Source organism: Bactrocera latifrons, unplaced genomic scaffold (genome assembly GCF_001853355.1).
Source record: "Bactrocera latifrons isolate USDA-ARS-PBARC rearing strain unplaced genomic scaffold, ASM185335v1 scaffold_130, whole genome shotgun sequence".
NCBI lineage: Eukaryota > Metazoa > Arthropoda > Insecta > Diptera > Tephritidae > Bactrocera > Bactrocera latifrons.
In genome coordinates, this window is record NW_017534742.1 from 532,928 (window position 1) to 557,043 (window position 24,116).

At 34.3% G+C, this 24,116-nt stretch overlaps 3 protein-coding genes across 7 annotated transcripts; 2 read left to right on the forward strand and 1 right to left on the reverse strand.

Moving 5' to 3' along the window:
* Positions 1-2,122: 2,122 nt before the first annotated feature.
* LOC108979018 lies at positions 2,123-3,375 on the reverse strand. The gene is made up of 2 exons (XM_018949580.1): positions 2,902-3,375; positions 2,123-2,843 (listed from the first exon to the last, which is right to left on the reverse strand). The coding sequence occupies exons 1-2, from the start codon at positions 2,959-2,961 to the stop codon at positions 2,520-2,522; spliced, it is 384 nt and encodes a 127-aa protein (XP_018805125.1). The 5' UTR covers positions 2,962-3,375; the 3' UTR covers positions 2,123-2,519.
* Positions 3,376-3,773: 398 nt separating this feature from the next.
* On the forward strand, positions 3,774-4,661 carry LOC108979020 (malignant T-cell-amplified sequence 1 homolog). Its single transcript, XM_018949581.1, has 4 exons — positions 3,774-3,896; positions 3,953-4,105; positions 4,160-4,462; positions 4,517-4,661. Exons 1-4 carry the CDS (start codon positions 3,886-3,888, stop codon positions 4,596-4,598), a joined length of 549 nt encoding a protein of 182 aa, XP_018805126.1. The 5' UTR covers positions 3,774-3,885; the 3' UTR covers positions 4,599-4,661.
* Positions 4,662-8,446: 3,785 nt separating this feature from the next.
* On the forward strand, positions 8,447-20,480 carry LOC108964973 (brefeldin A-inhibited guanine nucleotide-exchange protein 3). 5 transcript variants are annotated; one of them, XM_018927074.1, is made up of 11 exons: positions 8,447-8,533; positions 9,439-9,675; positions 9,760-9,893; positions 10,279-10,919; positions 11,601-11,921; positions 11,992-12,148; positions 12,218-13,309; positions 13,381-13,748; positions 14,237-14,672; positions 14,735-14,908; positions 16,264-20,480. In XM_018927074.1, the coding sequence occupies exons 2-11, from the start codon at positions 9,591-9,593 to the stop codon at positions 18,889-18,891; spliced, it is 6,036 nt and encodes a 2,011-aa protein (XP_018782619.1). In that variant the 5' UTR covers positions 8,447-8,533; positions 9,439-9,590; the 3' UTR covers positions 18,892-20,480. The 5 variants fall into 5 exon arrangements, with proteins under 5 accessions (XP_018782619.1, XP_018782615.1, XP_018782617.1 ...); XM_018927070.1 differs by lacking the exon at positions 8,447-8,533 and adding an exon at positions 8,604-8,807 and having other exon boundaries at positions 9,318-9,675; XM_018927072.1 differs by lacking the exon at positions 8,447-8,533 and adding an exon at positions 8,604-8,807 and having other exon boundaries at positions 9,372-9,675.
* Positions 20,481-24,116: the final 3,636 nt, after the last annotated feature.

Sequence of the window (24,116 nt, forward strand, 5' to 3'; positions counted from 1 at the left end):
AGCGTGCCGGACGCCCGAGCACTTCAACAACAGACGAAAAAATTAATGAAGTGGAGAAAATGGTATTGGCCAATCGTCGAATCACCGTTAGAGAAGTTTCTGAGGACCTAAACATATCGATTGGCTCGTGTCATTCGATTTTTATCAATGATTTGGGCATGAGACGGATAGCAGCGAAATTCGTACCAAAATTGCTCAATTGTGACCAAAAACAGCATCGAATGAACATTGCTAATGAGATGTTAAATTCTGTCCGCGACGACCCAAATTTCCTCCAGAGGGTCATAACTGGTGACGAATCGTGGGTTTATGGTTATGACGTGGAAACCAAAGCTCAATCATCTTAATGGAAGCTGCCGCACGAACCAAGACCGAAAAAARCGYGCCAAGTTCGGTCGAATGTGAAAGTTTTCACAGTTTTCTTCGATTGCAGGGTGGTGCATCATGAGTTCTTGCCACAGGGAAGAATGGAAAACAAGGAATATTACCTGCAAGTTATGTGCAATTTGCGCGAAGCAATCCGCCAGAAACGCCCGGATTTGTGGAAGAACAAAAATTGGCTTTTTCACCACGATAACGCCCCTGCTCACACATCGTTGCTCGTGCGCGACTTTTTGGCCAAAAACAACACACTAATGATGTCGCAGCCACCGTATTCCCCAGATCTGGCCCCCTATGACTTTTTCTTGTTCCCTAAACTGAAGGGGGCCATGAAAGGACGACGTTACGCTTCTCTTGACGAGATGAAGACGGCATCGAAGGAGGAGCTGAAGAAGATAAAAAAAATGATTGTTTGAAGTGCTTCGAAGATTGGAAAAACCGTTGGCACGAGTGTATAATATCTCATGGGGATTATTTTGAAGGGGACAAAATAGATAGTCATGAATAAATAAATAATTTTTGAAAAAACATAAAATTCGTGATACTTTTTGAACACACCTCGTATGCTATAGTGGTCCAAAATAAAGAATTTGTTCCGAAAAAGTAACCTTGTCTTACACAATAATTTATATATTTCGTGAAGATTTTATTRCCAATTTTCATTTTGGCAGTTATATTATATCGACATCTCAAAAATTGAAAGACTAGCTCACGTACAAACAGCCGAACTTGGATAAATTATGATCAGATTAATAATGCCCTTAAGGTTTTCCTTATGAGTGTAGCAAACTTCGTGGTAAACTTTCGATTGCTTTTTACCTTTACTTATTGAGACCACTGATTATATACCTGCATATRTAATATGTATATTTTTCCCGTCTACATACATATGCACATATTGTGTATTTATAACAAAAAAGATTATACAGAAAAATATATAACTGCGTTAGCATATGGTTCAGTGTAATATATAGTAATACAAATTATGGTACAATTTGGATTTTGTTAATACTATCGAAGAAAAATGTATACATATGTATATGAATGGCATTTTATCGATGCACTCTATGTCAAAAGATGAAGACGTGAAAAATGTTACGTTCGCATAAATTGTATGTATTGTATATATTTACACGAATATACATAATTATGCATGCATATGCAAATAAAAAATTATTTAATATATTTTTTAAACGCGTTTTATCTAAAACAAAGATGCTCACATGGAGCGTTGCAAAAACTTGTTTGTTTAAGTTTTGTATTTATAATGTATTCTTAGGCACAAAAAGAAGAGAAGATGTAATTTATTAAAATTTTTTGTATTTAGGAAGGACATATATGTACGTCGCATACTTATATAAATATCCACGAAACGATGTGCCAAAATGCAAAAAAAACTCAACTCTCTTCAATAAAGGTGATTAAAAATTTTAGACCTGTAGCCRCACATCAAGAAGAATTATACCAACATGGTTTCAGAATGAAAACAATACTGCAACTAACTATATATTTATACTGAACTAATGAATACGCCAATGTCAGCCAGAACAGGATTAATGAATGACAATTATCACTTTTTCTTTCCCTTGAGTCCCAGCGAACAAGAGGCGACGGGGCAAGTCAATTCCTTTCTGTGATTTTTTTTTCGTTGTTGTTGTTGTTGTTGTTGTAACGGCAGAATTTTTTTTTTCGTATTGTCGGTTTTTTAAAACCTTCCTGAAATTAATAAAACTTACAAATGTACGCAACTTTCCATACAAATTTTATGAAATCTTGTCCGTTTACAGAGATAATCTGATCGAAATACTACCATAATTTTTCCTTTGTTAGGTCATTGTAAATAATGTGTTGTTGCAGTGGCAGAAAATATTCCTGAATTAATTTCGAAACATGGTGCCGATTCCTTAACCGTGTTCGCTCTACGAACAATCCATAATAAGGAATTTCACTATATACTCATACMAATTCGTATTTATCCATGTTTCTACAATTTTTGAACATAATAATTTGGCATATATACATATGTATTCCTATATACGACCTTAATGTTTAATTTCTATCTTTCTTGATGTCACATTTTGAAAATTAATAGAATAGAATGAAAACATTATTTTTGTCATTTCGTARTTAAAAAATTTTCAAGACCACGCTATTTTAATACGCTTGGTTGCTATACTCAAATATTCATCGGTGAAAGGGTTAATATGTTTGTACCCACATAGCCTGGGCTTTTCGGAAGTCGAAACAAGAGATGTCGGAGATAGTTGAGTATTTTCCGATTCATCAGTTTCCATTGAAGTGATACTATTATTTTTCAAATGCGGCCTGTTTGAAGTATTATATTCCAATTTACTCCTGACACAATGTCTTTCCCTGCGRGCTAGAGGTAACGCAAACATTTTGTATAAACGCATTAGTTCATCGTGGGACATTTGCTGAACATTTGGTATGTTGAGTTTTCGCTAGGGAAGGATAAAAAAATATAATGAATTTATAATGCTAAACATTTTCAGACCGCACCTCTACTAAAATGGTCAACAACTCCTCCCGTGTTAATAAATCAGCAAACAAGTAGTCCATTTTTTCCGCAAACACTTTTCATATTTTTCACAAAATTGCAAAATGATAATGGTGAAATATTGAAGAAATACTAATATTTAATTGCATTTTTATATTCAATACAACAATAAAAGCGCCATTCTCTTATATTATTGTTGATAACCAACAAAACACTTAGAGACGGTCGATTGGAAGTTTCGATATATAAGATGTTTCGATACATAGTAAAAGTCTACTGTTTTTCACAAATGTATTTCATTTTCAAGGCTAAAATAATTACTGCGTAATGCATCCAAGGAGATGTACATATGTATTTTGTTAGAATTTATTTTTTGGATAATACTTTGCTAAATTTCAATTTGTGCATAAAATCTTAAACTTCGAGCCATTGACATTTCATCTYCACTGGCATTATGAGACCGAAACTATGTATGTACATGTTTCCCCTTCAAAATTTGTATGAACTAAAGAGATCTGTGACAACCACCAAAATGGGATGAAATATATATAGAAATAAATTGCTAAATATTAGTAATGTGCAGCCGTCACTGGAAAATTTGCTGGTAATACAGATTATGTTAGGGATGGTTTCCATTTAGCATTTGTTTGTGGACGCCTTGGATCAATATACCATAAGATGACATTTTCTATTTGAACTTTGTACAGTTATGTTTCAATTTTAGTTTTTGTCCATGTTCACTGAAATAGAATTTGAAAGGTTAAAATTAATTTAAAAAAAAAATATCAGGATGTAGGTCTACTGGAGCAGCATATATTAATCGATTTATAGACGATTAATAATGATATATTGGCAGCACTTTTCACTTGACTTTCGTCTTATTTTGTTGTTGGTAGCACATCTGGCATGTCTTTTAAGTGAAACGTAAACGTCCTAAAATCAAAATTGTTCTATATATCTGATATACCACCATAATTTAAAAGAAAATGTTTAAAAAGTGAGTCATGTTCTACTGATTATTATTTTTTTAATGAGTTTTAATTACTGATATAGGTTTGAAGAAAAGGAAAGTGTTTCATCGCTGCAGCAACTGAAGTCTTCAGTGCAGAAAGGAATTCGGGCAAAGTTGTTAGAGACATATCCTTTATTGGAAACGCATATTGATTTGATATTGCCAAAAAAGGATTCATATCGCATCGCGAAATGGTTATATAAATTTTCTGTCACAAATTAATAAGGTTTAAATAAATATAATTTTAGTCACGATCACATTGAACTTTTAGTTACGGGGAGCGGTGAAATAGCTTTCTTTCGGCACCGTGAGAGTCAATGGATGCCTACTTTGAGATTACTTCATAAATTCCCATATTTTGTAAMCATGCAGCAAGTAGACAAAGGCGCCATACGTTTCGTTTTAAGTGGAGCTAATGTAATGTGTCCCGGTCTTACATCACCTGGAGCACTAATGACGCCTGTTGATAAAGGAACTATAGTTGCTATAATGGCTGAGGGAAAGGAACATGCATTAGCTATTGGTGTTACGACATTATCTACTGAAGAAATGTAAGACGCATATTATATTGGGTACTTTTTAAATTTAATATTATATTGTTTCAGTTCGAAAGTCAACAAAGGCGTGGGAGTAGAAAACTGCCATTACCTTAATGACGGCCTGTGGAAGATGAAAGTTGTTAAGTAAAAATTCCAGACTGAAATGACTAACTATGGCTAGCAATATTAAAATGTTGATTTCTTAATTAAATACATTGTTTTATTTTATTGGATGAGGGCCCGTCCACTCTTCACTGTGGGTGATGCATAGATAATACTACTACTACCATCTATATGATTTCTATTAGCACATGCTTTTTGGTGGTTTAACATAAGAGTTATTGTCAAAAGTAACTTAATTTAGAATATTTCAAAATACTTCTTTATTAGGAAAGAGAAGAGAAAATAGTTTTACATTTCAAATGTAAAATAAAAATAGTTAAAAAAATAAAAAAGTTAAAATACTGAAAATACAACGTAAATATACGCGAACTTTACTTAGCCGCCTTACAAAAAATTAGATAATTAAGAGGTTTTCGTAAAAGTTGAGCAAATTTTGCGCTCTTAATATGAAGTTGCACTACCATTCTTATTAATTACTTGAAAATTCTGGCTGGGATCGAGTCAATTAACTTTTGCAGTATACCTCTATCTAGATCCAGCCACGCCTGCAAAATTGCTGTTCTTAGCCCCTAGCGGCTAAATACTGACGCCCATTCGCATAAAAACAATTTCAATGGGGTTTAAATCCGGACTTCGAGCTGGCCATTCTAGCAACGGTATAGAACGCGAAGCAAAAAATTCTTTTGACTTCTTGGAAACGTGGATGCTGGCATTCTCCTGCTGAAAGGTAAACGTAACTTCGACGTTATCCTCCAAATACTCAATGAGCACATCATCCAACATCTCAATATATTTTTCCGAATCCATTTTCGTCGTAATTAAACATAGTTTGAGCTTTCCATGATAGGAGAACCCACTCCATACCATCACAGATCCACCCCCGATATTACGGCTCATTCTGGGAGGATTATTTTCGTGCAGATCATGCCAGTAATAACTGAACCCATCAGGTTCGTCTAAATTAAACTTTTTTTCATCAGAAAAAAACAACATCGTGCGAGCTATCGGTCCAACTCATATGCTCCTTTGCAAATTTAAGTCTGGCTACTTTACGGGCATGCGTAAGTTGTGGTTTTTTTACTTGCTTTTTCCACTTTATGTATCTGTCTGCAGCTAAAATCTTCTGAACTCTCCTTTTTCCAATTGGCAGATTTAATTTTGCTACAATTTTRGAGGCACTCAACCGATTTTTAGTAACTTCTTCTTTAATATTATTAACTTGCCGGCGAGTTATCTTGGTATTCCTCCTTGAATTTTTATTGGATATGCCATATTTATCTCCTAATCTCAGAAAATTTCTTACGATTTTCTCTGACCTTTTGATTCGGCACTCATGCTTTGGTTCTCCAGAGTGTGGTGCAGATGCATGCACTCGTTCTTTGTGGCGCTGATCAACGCATTGTTTTGCTCTATGTGCTTCTAGCAATAGAAAGTACCGTGGGGTTAGGCCTTCGCAGGCAGGAACTCCCGTTAAACCACAACGGACTCTGACCTTTTGATTTGCCGGCTGATTGCTCTGTTAGAAAGACCATTTTCCTTCAAAATTTTAATTTGTCCCTTTTCCACATCACTTAACAACTTTCGTCTAGCCATTTCAATCGCACTGTTGTCAACTGAATATAATCAAATAGAATAAGTGTAAATGTTAACAAAACTTCACAAAAAAAAAAAAATTAAAAACACAGAGAACTTACCGCAAAAACGATAAAAATAACACTGGGGCTAACCAAAGGTCGCACCAATTGTCAGACAATATTCAGATTTTGCTATTTTAATAGCGGTATTAGCTCTTTTTTTTTGTATGCATGCTCTTTCTATGTAATATTATCTAGCAACTATTGTTTACAAAAACAAAAATATTAAAACTGTCGCGTGTACAGTTATTTTCTCTATACATTAAGAGTGCGGCTAACCAAAACTCGCGCACTATATTAGTTAATGAGATATAGCATTTTTGTGAAGCAACTTGTGTTAGTTTACAAAAAACTGGATCATAAAGCATTTCGTTTTTAAAAGAAATGAACAATTCAAATGATTCCTACAAACACGAATTTTGAACAAATGCTAATGATTGAAAATATAATTTTTGTATTTATGAGTTGTACTAAATTTTAACATAAAGAGATTTTCAGCCAAATCGGTTCAGCCGTTCTTGAGTTATAAATGGTGCAACTAAAACAACTTTTTTTTATAAACATATATAGATAGATATTCACATGAATTTGGTATCGCAACACACATTCTTTTAATCTAAAGTTTATTAAATGAGAGTACTTAACAGCAAATTAAGACAAATAAGAAAACAAAAAAAAAAAACGTTTCCACGACAGTCGGGGTTTAAGTAACCGGATTCAAACAAACATTAATTTGGTACTAAAATGACAGAAAAAAGAAAATTCGGAGTTTGAAATTGATAGTAGCCCCTCCAAATAAATTCTCAGGATAAATCTGTTTCATATATATGATTTAAATTATATATCACAATAATGTACACGTTTCTCAAAGTCAGCCTCTCAATCGGATTATTTGCTTTTGAAGTTCGAAATTGAGCTTATCTCAAACCTACTATTTATGATGTGTGAATTCTAAAAAGTAACATTTTTCCAATGATTTCAAAGTGTATATAACATTATACGGTTAAGTTTATATATACATGAGAGATTCTACAGCAAATCAAAGTTGGACATTCGATAAAATAAATTATATATTGCAAGTTTTAGCTGCCAACATAAGTATACATATGCCGCCAATATGTAGAAAATGGTTTCTGCTCATCAGATTTGCCTAAAGTTCCCTTTCTAACCAATTAAGATGAGTAGGCATTACATCCATTCCCACGACAGTCGAGTCTACGTAACCGCAACGGACCCGAATTTTTATCCGGTCAAAGAATGTCAACTCGGCAGAATTCTGCCGCTCCAACGACCACAACAGTAGGCATTATAGAACTTTCAACTTTATATGTACTTTCGCTTTCGAAAAGACTTGAACTAGGATATTCATTGTATATAGAACGAAGTCAACCAAATGAACGGAGTTTAGACAGAAAGCGTTTGTAAATTTATGTACCAATAATTTTTCGACAAACTAGTTTTGAATAAAACGTATGTCCATTTAAATTCAAACGTAAAATTGGGGATTCACATATTCAGAGTTTTAAACCTCACGCTTTGATTTTCATTAAACTGTGTTATGATACTTTATATTTTATAAACTCCGATGATTCCAGCTCTCTGTCTCTTAGGAAGATACATGTTTCTCATGCAAATAAGATGCAATGGGGATGTTAGTATTTAAGCGCATTGGTTCGTTATTTGGGGAATACACAAACACAACGCATATCATGTGAGATAACCTTAAAGATTTTTTATTGTCTTTATTCAACTTATTTGGACTTTATTTGTTTTGTAACTGATAACTCTAAAATAAATGAGATATCTCTCTATAAACACGTTAGATTAATTGGTCAAGGTCTAACTTGTCAAACCATATGAATTCAAAAAATATTATTTTGTTTATTTTAATATCTATTTGGAGAGGTCTCAGAGTATATGATGAAAAATAAATCAAAACAAAACAAAAAATTAATTAGAATGCATACAAATAGTAAATGAAACCACCTGTTATGATTCTGAAGAGCCTTGTAAACATACATATGTACCTTTACACTTAGCATACGCTGGCGCTGACTGTGTTTTTTCCAGTAAATTTGAAAGAATGTTTTAGATTATTTAAAAACATGTCATAGATATTTACATATGAATCGGTGAACTTATAAATAATTGGCAAATGGAATTTTATGTGCAAATGAAATTTTTGGTGTAGCTGCTGTAAAAAAAGCTGCAACAGACATCGATTTTTACCGGTCAAATATGGAAAAGTAAATATCAAAAATGGAGCTGGTGCCCGGACTTGCGCATTGGCCAACATTTTGTTTTTAAATGGCTCTTAAGTAAAATAGTGAGTGACTAATATCTTTGGCTTGTAGTGAACGTCAGTTTTGCTTGAGATTGCCATTAGAGACAACGTTTAAAGTTGATTAGTTAGTTTAGTGCACAGTAAAGGTCAGGGTATTAAAAAATGAGGGTAAATTCTTGAAAACTTCCGACGCCTGTTGGAATATCGTTTATTTTCATACGCAAATAAACAACGAATATTTGACAAAAAAATTTAAGTAAAAGTGAAATAAAGTGAATACTTAGCAATCTTTATAAAATGAAAGGATAATAAAAAAGTGAGTGACGTGGTTGGTATTGAATATTATATTAATATGAACATACGTACATTCCATATGTATATGTTATTTGAAAATATATATTAAAACAGAAAAATAAGTTGTAAATTAATTTCAAAAAAATCAATATTTTTATGTGTAATATGTACATACGTACACATATGCATAAGAGCATATATGTGTATATAAATTAACGAACTGCATTTTGTATTATTGTTTATTAAATCGTATTTACACGCTTTTAAGTACATATGTACATATTTGAATGTACGAGTTCCATATTCATATGTATGTAAATTTCGCTAATAACAAGACGATATGCCAGATAAATTGGTGAACATAAACCATAATAGCAAAAAAAACAAAAATCTGCTATGATTGTGCTGTAAGTTATCCTTGAAAGTGCATCCAAATCTTCGGTTATAGTAATGCTTATACATATGTATGTATATGAATTTTTTCATACGTAATTATTTATGTATATATGTATTTATATATCCACGTATAAAGGATATTTAGGAGCAGGCTTGTGTTGAATGGCAAACATCAAAGCAAAACTAATAGTTCCAATACACAGGCAATACGAATAGTACTCAGATCGTCCTCAAAAGCAACGTTTCTCTCAGCAAAGTCGTAAACACTGACGTAGAACGAATAAGCATATGGGAGTATAGTCACTACAGCCATAAGGAGAGCATCGGGCAGTAACAAGTGAACAATTTAAGCAACAGGAAGTTTATTTCGTTTCAAGAGCATTATTAAAGCAAAAGAATCGATTTACAAATGGAGGATTTATTTTTGCTTATAATAAAGGAGTCCACAGGGACAAAGCATAATGCGTTGCGGCAAACTGCGCAAATTGCATACGGTGGGTACCAAGGCGCCTGCATAAAATGCTTCCATTTATTCTATTTAGTTCTAAATGCAATAAACTTTAAATTTTTTCTATTAGATAAATTATATCGCCAGCACGGAATCCATCGGGATCCAGCTCATGAACTCCGGTCTGTATGCTTCACTGCACTGCAAATGGCCCTAGATACAAAGCGTCCAAAGTTTGTTACAATGGGACTCAATGGATTGCATGTAAGTAATCATATTTACACATGCATTTTAACATAAATACATTCATATAAACATATAAAACATACATATGTATGTACATATATAAGATCAATAGTTTTRCAACCAACGGACTTTAAACTGAAAATTTACACATTTGTCAAAGAGCACCGCCAACATGTCTGCCCAAAAAATAAAATATGCAACTCATTTAGATCTCTACTAAGTATGTATATATTTATGAATAGACGTGTACTATGTATTTATGTCTTTGATAATGAGTTTTGAAAAACTTAACGAAAACTACGAGGGAGTGTGTTCTTTGTTGTAAAAATCAGATATAAAAAATTACTGCTGAAGTTTATTGAAATTTTTTTGTTTATGAAGCTCTTTAATGTCTTACTTTTAGCGCATTATTAAAGACGAACGCTTTTACATTGGCTTAGAACCAGAAGATGACTCGGTGTGGTTGCCCGCTCAGTTGCTACGTGCCACAAGTGGTATTTTGCCTACGACCAGCAATGAAGATACCGTGATCAATGTTTTACGACTATTTTTGGCTATGGCTTGCTCTCCCGCGTGCACATTAAATGGTCGTCTTTTAATTGAAACACTTTCACGTTGCGGCGAATGTTGGGAATTAGGCTCTCGTGCCACAAAAGCCGCCTCTCTGGCAGCAGCGTCACAATGCTTGCGAACTTTTTGCGCCTTTCTCATGGAAGAGGCTGAAGAGGTGAAGAAGACTGCTCCACCAGGTCTGATGACTCAGACGCAAGCATCTGCTGTGTATAATGAAGTGATACCTGTAATGCAGTGGTTATGCAGTCGCTTGGTAGAGCCAACTGCGAATGGCTCACCGAACAAAAAGGCAGATAACAACTGCTCGTTATATTTAACGGAATGCATTCTTACATTGACATCAGCATTGCCGCGAAACGTTCACGCGAATCCACACTTTACATCATTCTTATGGCAGAAATTTTGCCCAACATTGGCGGCAGCGTTGGGTTCACCAGGTCGCATTAATTTGGATAAAAAGTTTACGTATAAGTAAGTTAAATATTTACATACGTACATATATATATACGAGATGATAAATATTTAAATTTGAAAATACCATTTAGTCAAATCAACTGTTTATAAACTACTGTCCAACTAGTAACAACTATAAGCCCATGTAATCAGTCTCTTTCACATATTGATATCACTAGTTTAAAGTCATTTTGCGACTATGATGAATCAGTTTCTTCTTGTTGATTTTGGGTTGCTAAAACCGAAAATGATATTAAACTTTTTCTAACACGTAGGATTTTTTGTGTGGCAGTCAAGGGGAAAACCACCATCACGTGATTCACTTCAAATTCCCCATAGACCTCTTAGCACCTCAGTCGCAAATTTTGCTTTCAGATTTGTTAAGTTGTGTATTCTACGAAATAAAAATTTTTATATTTCCTTTAAAACAAGTAAAAATCAAAAGAACTAAAGTGAAAACCCCTGGCCTAAAAAAGTAATTTGCTAGAAATCGTTATATTATTCATATAAGTAAATTTGATGTTTTCCTTTCTATTTGCATTTCAGATAGAAATATTAAGAAATTTCTTGTCTATTTTAATTTTGGGTATTTCAATTTAAGAACTATATATCATATATGTATACTATATATGTATGTCCATACGTATATATATTTTCTTTAATCACTTTGATGTTATAAATTATATGTAAACTCATCAGGGATGCATTGAATATGATTGAGAATGAAGCCCGTGGCTTTTTTACTGGTCCTGGCTTAGACGGTCCGCAGGCTCGGTGCGTGTACTTGACGGCAATACAGTTATTGCGTATTGCCGGAGCATATGGGTCACTTCGACCTATGCTGGAGGCCCTCTTTCATCGTATGCTTCTATTGCCAGCGCCTCAAAATCGTACTGAGCCGCTGAAGTGTGTTCGCGAAATTTTGAAAACTCCAGAGCGATTGATAGATCTAGCGGTTATACTGTATGTCGACAAAAGTACAGGTCAAGGATGTAGTGATGAAATGGCCTTATTTCGCCTGTGAGTACCCTTTATCTATTTATGCGAGATATTTTAGTAGTGCGTCGTTCACAATTTCTGATTTTCGTAGTATGGTCGACGCTATGGAAGAATGCGCCTTTGGTGTAAGTACAAATTCGGGAATGGAGACCGGGCTTCATGCAAGCGTGGAATGTATGGTCGCACTGCTAGATAGTTTGCAAATACTTTGCAGCGGTGAAGTAACTGAATCAATGATTAGTGATCAGGTAAGATATGATAACGCGTTTAACCATCTGAAATGATACGCATATACATAAGTTTGTGCAAATCCGTAGATCGTGAATGCAGTCAATAGTCGTCATGAAACATTGAAGGATGCCGATTACACTGGTCCTTTGACTTATCAATCAATGGCGCGTTTACCAGCTCCTTATCGTGATGCAATCGTTGAATTTCGGCAAAACGTGTTTGAAACATCCTCCGGCTCTGATAGTGATGGCGATCATCCGGAACAAGATGCTGCTTCAAATGGTTCTGGCGATACAGAAGGACCAGAAGAGGAGGAACAATCGACTTCAAGTGATGAAACTTCACGTGTGGAAAACCGATGGCCCTACACTCATCTCGAAGCCCCGATAATACCTGTGCGAGCCGATATTGACAATGATCGACAACATGCCAAAGAGTTTGCAAACGCTTTGCGTACAGATTTAGTGCCGAAATTGTTACGTCTACGTTCTTGCATTGAGGTGGACGAAGCCATGCAGGAATTCGCTTCAGTTGTCTGCCAAGAGAATACTATGAATTTTTCTGATTTTGATTGTCACCTTACAGCCATAAATGCTGATGGCATTTACCTAGCTATTTATTCGTCATTACTACTCAGCTTGCAATTAACAAAGGCTGGATACTATGATGACCCACAGAAGGAGATACTAATCCCCATGTCCGAACAACAATTCGTCACATCAGTCCAGAATACTGGAGTCCTGGTGTACCTCTCATCACCTTGGCTTTGTGAATTGTATCAAACCGTATTAGTTTCAAATGCATTGGAAGCAATGAGCAGGGAGGAATTRGAAGGCACCTATTCGCGAAGCGCCCTTGTGGATATGTTGGGAGACGCTGGAGGATTGGGCCCAACTCAGATGCTCTCCGAATGGCAGCGATTGCAAATAGCGAATGTGAAACGTACAGAAGAGTTGGATAGCAAGCGTCGAGAGGCCGCAAAGAAGCTTTGCAGACGCTTATTGACATGTTGTTGGGATTCAATGGTTATAGTGCTAAGCTCGGGTTTAGGCGATTTATCTTGCACTAATTCGAATAAATTGGTGGCCTTGTCAAAACGCACACTTCGAGTCAAAGCAAAAACAAATAAAACAAATGGTGAAGCTTTATACGCTATGTGCTTGGATGGTTTACATTCGGTAAGATATCCAACAATTTTGGAAATTATTTCATCCATAAAATAACTAATTTAATTTTCTTTGAATTTTAGGCCGCAACTTTAAGCAACAGTTTGAATTTGCAACATTTGGCTGGAAAAATTTTAAGTCTTCTGGCGTCAAATGTTTGCCAGACAAATGGGCCAAGAATTTCTGCTAGCCAAGCAATGTCTATGGATGTGGTTTTAAATGGAGGCTTGAATTTAGGCTCCTATAGCCCAGATTGTTGGCAATCCGTCTTCGCTGTGTGTCGTCATGTCAGCCAGTTGGAACACGAAATTTTCAGTTTGCAAAATTCATCGATTGGCACTTCACCAGGCACAGGGCGACGAGACTTGGAAACCGGTGAAAAGCTTAACAATACAACTCAAAATGACAAACTTAATGTATCTTCACTACCCATAGATGATGATGAAACGTGGTAATTAGTGTACTCTTAGTTTATTACATAATATTTAACTTACCACCATATTCGTTCATATCTATATTTATGTTAAGTGTGGGTAATATGGGCTGAAAAGGCTAATTTAATACGTTGTAAACCAAAATACCACGGTTAGGGTCAGGTATCGATTGAATGAAATATCATTGAACTTTGACAATATTCTAGATAAAGTTACTACTCCACTCTAAAGATAAAAACTTTTGTTGTCAAAGTTGCTAAATACTTTCCACCATTTTCAGCCAAAACCGACTTACTTGATAAAATCGAAAAATTACTAATTTAGTCGGACAAATGTGTATGAATTTATTAATTTTTTAACTCATTACCGAAGTAATATAAAATATTTAATATTTTTTAAATAAGTAAAATTAAAAATATTTTAATTGAAGTTATTAGCTTTGTTGGAATATTCAGCCTAAGAACATGGTCCGACAAATTTAAAAACCAATTTGTTTCTTCTATAGCGTGGATGTTTACAGCTTTCTTCAGGCACCTCTACAAAGTCCTAATACAAATATTACATCTATATTAAAAGTATATTCAGGCACAAATGAAACGGTGCTATTGAGTCAAAGCGACACCTCAAAAGTTCTTTGCGCTCTGTCACACCAGGCTGAAAATTTATTCTCGGACGCTGCTGAGCGCTTAAGCCTTCCTTCACTATGTCAGTTTTTAAAACACCTATGTAAAGCATCGAGGGAACAGCTCTATAAGAATGTTACAACTCGCAAAGGCAGCAGAATTTGGTGGCCGAGCAAAGGTTGGAAGAAAATGGAAACCCTACCAATTTCGTTATTATTACATCGAATCGGAGATGTTACACTGAGGGTCTTTAAAAGCTCTAGGCCGCTTTTACATATACTAAAAGTATGGGCCATCACTGGGCCTCATCTAATGGATGTGGGTATCTCAATAAATACATATAATTTCATCTGTAACACTTTTTGTCTATTATATTTAAGGCTTCTTGTCATCGAGATCGTGTGATATCAAAAAGAGCCATTGAATACATCCATGATATCATTACAGCACTTCTTGTGGAACAATCTGAGTTACCTCATTTTCACTTCAATGAAGCACTGTTGAAACCGTTTGAAAATCTTTTAAGCATGGACACTTGTGATGTTGATGTGCAGGTATGTTCATCTATTCAACTTCAGACAGGAATAAGTTAGTAACTAAGGAATATTACTCTTAAAAATATAATTTACGCGGTAAAAATATAATTGATATTCGGGTGTAATCGAACATCACGTGATATGAACTCGAAGAAGGAGGTAAAATTTAATAATACAGAGTGGTGCACGAATTGTTCTACAACAAGTAACGAAGGGCTAAGTTCGGGTGGAACCGAACTCTTGGAAAGGATCGGAATCTAAGTAACTTTATATATTCATATACTCTATATAAATCATACACTGACCGACAAATTTGGCATAAGATTTGTTAGAAAAACGAAAATCATTATGCGTTATATGTAGAAGTTGGGCTACTATCAACAAATTTTATCCATTAACTATTATCACATATAATCACCAATCAGATGGATCAAAACCAGACGGATGTTCGAAAACCCTAGTAATAGTTATATAGGGTAACCGTCAAGTTTGCGCCCAATTGTATCTATTTTAAGCACAAAGCTACATATACTGTTAAAAGTAAAACACGCTCTGTTATTTTCGTTGGGGTCGAATATTGGCCGATATATCCAGCGTAAAGTCACCTGGAAGTTCAAAAATCTTTATATTAGGTTTATGGGGGCTCGGGAAAGTATTGACCCGATTCAACCCATTTTTGATATGTCGCACTCTTAGTTGTTTTTAACAGTAATGTTATATGAGGAGGGGACGAAGTTATCTTTCCATTTCATCCAACTTTCCAGTGTCGGTAAGGGAGCTTATGATTATTTGGTTATTCTATATTAAGTAGTTTAGGAGATATATACATTAAATCAATTAGATGGCGTAGACATGCCCATAGATGCCTGCGATCGCCTATGCCAAATTACAGTTCAATATCTTCATTTGGTGCTTAGTTGCGACCCTTTACGGATTTTCATTTTATAGCGTTTTATGGACGCACGAACTACTTTTTACTCAAGTTATCGCTTGCACAGACGGACATACGCACGGACAGACTGACATACAGTCACTCGGGTTTTCCTGATTTTTTATATATGTGTATATATATATATATAACTAACTCTTTATCTTACTCGATTATTTTAAGGTGATACAAACAACAGTTAGGTGAACAAAACTATTAAACTCTGTAGCAACATATTGAAATAGTGTACAAATTTGACAATTGTACTTTCTAAAATTAAATTTAATAAAATTTTGTTTTCTGAGCACATCTCGTACATATATTTCTTATAACGGTCACACTAATTTATTGAAATGAGAAATAAGTGATGTAAACGCAATCCAAAGAAGCTAAATTTAATTTACTAGTTCATTTTTTATTATTAATCTGCTTTCATTATTTTCAGGATCAAATTGTCGCATGTTTGTATGAAATTGTCGAAGCGCATAGAACGGAAATCCGGTCGGGGTGGCGTCCACTATTCGGAACGTTGCGCAATGCTCGTAGCCGCATGCTAAATATGAGCAACATCATCGATATATTCAGAGTATTTCTTGACTCCGATAACACTTTAGTATTCGCCAATGCTGGATTGGATTGTATTCTATGCTTATTATCTTATCTGGAGATATCAGGTAGCGGAGGATCAAATAATAATACTTGCGTTGAGGATGAAAATAGCTTTCGGCCTACTGAGTTCCTACATGAAACTCTTCGTTTCCTCGAGCGTTGTTCATCCATTTTAGGTTTTATGTTCAACATGCCGAAGTGTCCCAACTTCCATTCAACATATAAAATTAAAGGCATTTCCTATACCCACATCATCGACGCAAATATCCCTAATTCAATGGAGAATTTTACATATTTCGGCAATGATTACTTACAAACGAAAAATGAACAACACATGATATCGTATCGGTCGTTACACATCGACAAAGATGCTATTACAAAAATCGACGAAATGGATAAGCCATCAGGTGTATTGAAAGTTTGGTTTCTTCTACTAGATGGTCTCACGAATTCACTAATTGTTTGCCCTTATTCACATCAAGCACCAATACTTCAAACAATATTTAAACTCTTTAAAAATTTATTATGCTGCCCTGGTATCGATTTTGGATTTTACTGCATTAACCATCTATTAATACCAATGATTCAGGACTGGCTACGTTACATAAATAAAACCGGTTCTCCTTGGTCAATGATTGAAAAAAACTTTAAACACTGTTGTTGTATGACAACCGACTTAGTCGTGGAATTCATCGAGAAGTCTGTTACTGAGAGTAGTCGTAGGCAGGGTATAACGAAGACACGCATTACCCAGATCGTACACACGCCTTCGAATATAAATTTGACTAATAACTCGAGTATTAATAACATCGATAATTCTTTATATTCTAAGTTAAAATTCATCACAGAACGAATTGATGATAATGATAACATTAACCAAAGCAATCAGTATGATAGCTCGTCTTCAAGTGAAGAAAGCGGAGCTAACGTCATTGATTCACCAACTAAAATATCTGGTTCTGCTACGCTGGCCCTTAAACAACTACTGTTGGTGTTAATTGAGTGTTCTGCACAGGCGCAGGAATCTGTAGCTCGCGTTGGAGTGTCATGCTTAAAGCATATAATCTTATCCACAGGTATGCTTTTCAATGAGTCACAATGGATGATTGCCAGCTCTGCATTACATCGCGCCTGTACCGTAACAATAGCGCCTTTAAGGCAATTGTCGTTTGCTTTCCATGAGAAATCAAATAGTTTCTATGGTGATTGTGCTAATGTAAAAGTGGCAGCTCGTCGCGATAGCACCGTGGAGGAATTGACTCGGGTTTACTCATTGGCGCAACAAGTTTTCCTCTCTGATAATCAAAGAGAACCGACTGTGAAGGTGTCCAATCACTTAGAAAAACATTTAACCGATGAGCGAAGTTACTCATTTCTTCTATATCCTTTAAACAATGGTTTCAATTCGAATCTAGACAACTTCGTTATTCGTATACCTTTCAAGAACTTAGTGGTTGGATTACTAGCAAATCAAATGCTATTGCAATTAGTTGCGAAGCTTTTACTTTCACGGTTAAAGTGTGTACCTCAAGCGGTTTCTACATGCATATTTGACAATTATGGCACATCGACCACTAGTCACGATTACGACTTGGACTTTCGTTCCAAAGAGATATTATTGCGTTGTGTTAAACAGTACTTGACGAGTTCTTTAGAATTCGATTCTCGACCCGGACTTAAGTTTCTTATGCAAAAGGTCTCCAATACTGAGTACGCAGCCAACTTATACAAACAGATGACGTCATCTTGGATGATTTACTATATCGCCTTAGTCGATTCTTATTTAAATGACATTGTTGTGTATAATCTGGGCCCGGATGACTTGAAATTCATACTCGAATCTTGTTCACGGCTAAACACAACCACGGTAAAAAAAAAGGAAAATTTTGTGCGATATTTGTTCTGTTTACAGGACGCATGGAACCTTGTATGTGAGCTATATTTAAATAATTCAGCGATTCATGATATTGAAAATGGAAAACTCCGCTCCGGTGACGGAAGTGATAAGCGTGGTTTACAAAACAAAGTTATGACCCCGAAACCAATGCGTATATCAGTTAGCACAAATGGAGAAAGTGCAAGTACATCAAGCCACTCAGAAACAATGGCTGTTTCACCCAATAAGTGTACTCAACTCGAAGAAGAAAATGTGACAATGACAACACTGATCAGTGAATTCCAACCGAAAAGCCGCAATAATCCTTTCGACACAAACCGGCCGCAGAAGTGCGAATCAGAAGCAATATCACCGGAAATCGAGCAACAACGTGCTTCGAGTATTCTTAAGGACTCTAATTACAAGAAAGCTGCTTTAGCTCAACTGGTCGTAGCTTCCATGGAGTTACTGCGATCATTGCCCGGCGAAGCTGAGGAGAATCTTAAACTTTTGATGACGCCCACAATACGAGAAGCCTTTAGACTGGTTCAGTTGCAGGGCAATGAATTGAAGGTTAATCAATTTTAGGCTATGCTCGTTGAGTTTTATTTTGATTTGTAAGCAGAAGAGAGATCGCCATCGAAATTCATTTATGTCAGCCATAGAACTGGCTATGGAATTGATATACTCGTATAAATATCGGAGTCATTTAAGGAGAATAAATGGCATAGATGCTGTCCATATACACATATATACATCACTTATGAGTATACAATAAATGCATACTTGTATATCGCCCTCTCTGTTTGGCAGCTATAATATTATCTCGTAAAATAATAATTAATATGTAATTTGTGATAATTAAATTATCGAAATGTAATAGGCCACTGACGTATAATAATTTACGCGTGATTTTACGTAATTTTTTCAATTTCTTCTGGTTGGCTGATCTGTCACTAATCATGGACGTTAGTCGAAGCCAAATTATTACAAACATCATTATCATATCGAAATCTCACATATTTAAAACCCACGATCGAATGCCAAACAGTCATGGGTGACGGTATTTACTATATACATACCTATATACATTACCTACAATATACTACAAATAAATGCTTTATTTTTATAATGGAATATTTGCTTTTATGCGCTACAAAACTAAGTACATACGTACAAATTATACTACATACTCCATATACATACTCGTACATCCCTACATACATAGCACCTTTCATGCGTTTCGCCAAATTACTATGGATATGAATTAAAGTTTTCTCATTTAATATCCACCAAGTCTCATTCCTTAATTTATATAAATGTAATTCAGTACCGGACGCTTAAATATGAATCTAAATAGTTATACCAACCTAACTGAAGAAAACACTTTCATTGTGATGGCGGTAAACGGCAACACATTTCAAAGTAATAACTCAACCACAAATACAGTACACACTTACACCGCAATATTGGATTTGAGATGGTTCAATGTACTATTTGATACTAAAAGCGAAAAGAGTGCACTCATTTCCAACAGGCGGTCAACAAATTTCTTAGCACTCGGAAGGGATAAAGAGCGTAGATTTTGAAAATTCTCACGTTTTAAATTTTTAACTTTTCCTTGAGACACAGACATGTTGCGATAATGAACTTATTATTCGTCAGTAATCGTAGATTGTAATTATACTATATTGAAATGGACCAAATCGGGGTATTCTGATTTTATAATATTCTATATATTCAATCGAGAATACAATCGTGTCTCGCGATTCTAGTAAATAGAAAGGCATTAACATAATATTTACATTCCTGCAAAGAAGAATAAGGCACAAGACGGTTGGACGCAAACTATGATTTTTTATTCTTTTTTATACATTGGAACTATTTATTAAATAATTGAAAACACCAATAAATGAGTAGATGTTTGGGGTCTAACTTCATAACAGAATTTCCCTCCAACTCTGTAACACAGAATATTTAAAAATTAAATCAAATGAATATAAAATAGTTTTGGTGAGATCCATATGTTTAAGTCTATAGTAAAATATGTACGGATGAGCATTTATCATGTGTATGTATATGTATGTATGATAACTATCAACCCGCTTAGTGCTAAGTATAAAAGTTAAAATATAAATTTACGTAAACGTATTTGCAAATTTTTGGAATGTACATATACGAACAAATATATACATATACTATTTAATTATATATTTGAAATCTACTAAATACATACATATATTACTATTAAATAAATAAAATTGCTTGTGTAAAAAGTCAAACGTGGAAAATGAAACATACATACATACGTATGTACATACTAACATACACAAATTTATAACCCAAAAAATAACAACGTTAAGACTTTTTGTTTTTATACCATGATTGCTGTTTGAATGTGCTCTCATTTATATCGCTACATTTTTTTATTCGGTACTATAAGTGAAGCTCTATATATCATTCCATCCATCAGAAAATCGATGGTCCAAGCTAATTTTTATATTTTCGCCAAATCTCAGTGTCAAATATCTTTGGCTATTTGTAAATCCATTTGATAATCTTCAATAAAATCAATTCTTTATCCTAAAGAATGTATGATCTGTGCATATACAATACATATATTTGTATGTGATAAATCTTTTTATTATTTATGCAGTTTGAAAACTACAAATTATAATAATATGCTAATAACGCACATTTGACTGCTGCGCGTTGTTACGTGGTTATTATCCAGCCCATGAGAGATGATATTGTTTGTAATAATTTTAAGAAAAAACTATTCAATTATTACTCATACCATACATACACACCAAATACCATTTAAGACTTTTCAGTAAAGCTATTAACAATAATTATAGTTTGTGTGATCTTCTAAAATTATTTCACACTGTATTGCTATTCACGTGCGTAGCAGTAGTGGCTTTCCAAAATGCTGTTATTATTACATACACTATCCCCATGTGATTCGATATTTCCATACCATACCGTAGCTTTATAATTCAACATAAAAGAATCGTATATATAACAAGTAAGGAAGAGCTAAGCTCGGATGTAACCGGACAACTTATAATCTTGCAGCTTGCAAATTTTATATTAGTGTAGCGAAAGTATTAAAAGATACCTCACATACCATCATCATTCTTATAGAGTAAAGTCAACCGGATGTTCAACAATCGTGATATTAGTTATATGGAATCTAGCTAATGTTTTCACCAAATTTCAACCACTTTAGACATATCTTTACTAAARTTAATTGAAATCGGTCGGAGGGGTAATAAGTTTTCAATTAATAGAAGGTCCTAGCAGTGGCCTTTTCTGCAAAATCACCATCGATGATTGTTTGTAATCAAATTTGATAAATAGAGGTTTTCAAAAATTGAAAGAATTATTTGGACTGATATGATTATTTGTCGAAAAACATTTACATCTGTCTCTTATACACATCTAGATGTGTATAAGAGACAGCCTGTAGAAGGTCCTAGCAGTGGCCTTTTCTGCAAAATCACCATCGATGATTGTTTGTAATCAAATTTGATAAATAGAGGTTTTCAAAAATTGAAAGAATTATTTGGACTGATATGATTATTTGTCGAAAAACATTTTCATTTATCAAAACAAAAAATGCCCCGGAAGCATAAATAAAGCACAGATGTTTGACAAAGGTCCGATGCACGGAATCAGGAATCTTCTGCTAGCGTAGGGCTGGGATGACGCCTATTGAGACAATACATAGTGTGGAAAGGCAAGCTGAGCAACTGGCAGATAGAAGAGCGATAGAAACCTGGGACCGCAACAGTTATGAGGAAATGAACAAAAAATCAAGTTTAGCAATTATTTTTAAATTGTTATTTTCTTTCTTCACAAAATAATCGTTATATGTACTTTGATTTTTATTTTTCCCTCATAAAATACAAGTTATTTCATAACTTTTCTTTATTGCTCGCGATATAATATGTAGGAATGCGATAAGTGTTCAAGAACTCTTACGCAATAGGATTTGAATAATAAGCTTTTTCTTTTGCCTTGACGAATATTACTCTCACCTTATTACTTTCAAATCGCAAAGGCAAAACTCACTGCATAACTATTATTCTGTGAATAATAAATGAAAGTTATGAAATATATTAGGAAATACAATAACACAAACATAAACATTTTCTATTACTACATCATATAATATGTAGTTCAAATTGAAAGGTGAATTTTTAATTTATACTTCGCTTCTTTGGTAGTACTGTTTGTGACAGCTATGCTATATTTCACGTCAATATGTAGTTCAAATTGAAAGGTGAATTTTTAATTTATACTTCGCTTCTTTGGTAGTACTGTTTGTGACAGCTATGCTATATTTCACGTCAAAATATTTATTAGTATTTGAGATACGCTTCGTTTTGTGATGTTTACTATTTCTGAATTTATTGAACAAAGAAGTGCGATAATGCACCACCTCATACTGCAATGGTTATTCGTGATCATTTCGTCACATTTTCAACTAACATCGTGACGCAACCATCGCATTCGCCTGACTTACCTTCGTTTAACTTCTAGCTATTCAGCAAATTCCCATGACCACTCCGAGAGCACCGTTTTGACTCAATTGAGAATATAATAGCTGAATCGAAGACGGCTCTGATGGCCATCACGACGGAGGATTTCTCCAAGTGCTACGATGACTGGAAAAGTCGTTGGCATAAGTGTATTGCAGTAAATACGACTTCAATAATTCAATTATTTCACAACCTCTCATGAGCATCAGTAATAACTGAGATTCATGAGTTTCAGTCAAATGTGTAATTTTATGGATATTTAGCTTAGTTTTACGTGGTATGTTTTATTATTGGTCTTTTTATTTATAATTATATAATTTTAAAATTATAATTTTAGTAGACACGCATGTACAAATATGTATGTATAATATACCTGCAAGTTAGCTCATTGGCGAATACTTAATAGTCCTTGTTTATTCCTTAAATATGCGGGTATTCTAGATGTCCCAGGTCGTGTCAATCCCAAAATAGATTTTGAAATTATGTTAAGATATAATTTTCATTCGTATGAGAGGCTAAACATGCATACATTTTTATTTTAGAAAAATACCAATAGTAAAATAATTTGTAATAACAATAACAATGGGACAATAAAATCGAAAGTTCTTTTTTCGGTCCGTACTCTGTAAAATTGGTCAGAAGACACCTCTACGAAGGGATATCAATGTTATCTTAATTATAAAGGGAATGTCCCTCGCCTAACGGTTTTCTACATTTTGCATAATTATATTAAATTTCCTACTAAAGTATGGGCTTTGCAATTTAAAATGATGATTTTTCGTTCAGTTATAAAATTCAAAAGAAAAAAACTAATTTACCCTACAATAGTCAGCCAATGTAGTTTCCGCTTTAAAAACTAACCATAAAAATGTTATTTATAAGATCTCTATTGTAATCTACCCAATTTAAATGCAACGCATACAACGTAAATAGACAAGAAATAAAATTCTTTCATATTTGGATCCATTAAATTTGATGTAAAAAATGTATTTTTAATTGAAAGATAAATTCTATCTATAACTAATCCGTACTAAACAAATCAAAACCGATAGCAACCATATAAAATAATATTTATATTCTGAAAGTTGATATCAGCCAAAGCAATTAAAATGATTCCCTCACTGCAGGATCTTAATATTCATCTCGCCAGCTTAATTATTGGCAAAATGTCACCAGTAAGCAGGTGCTCCTCTATAGAGAGCAACCAAATGCGAGCACGAGGTCTCTTTGGAGGTCTCAGCGGGATATTCCGATTGCTCAGTACAC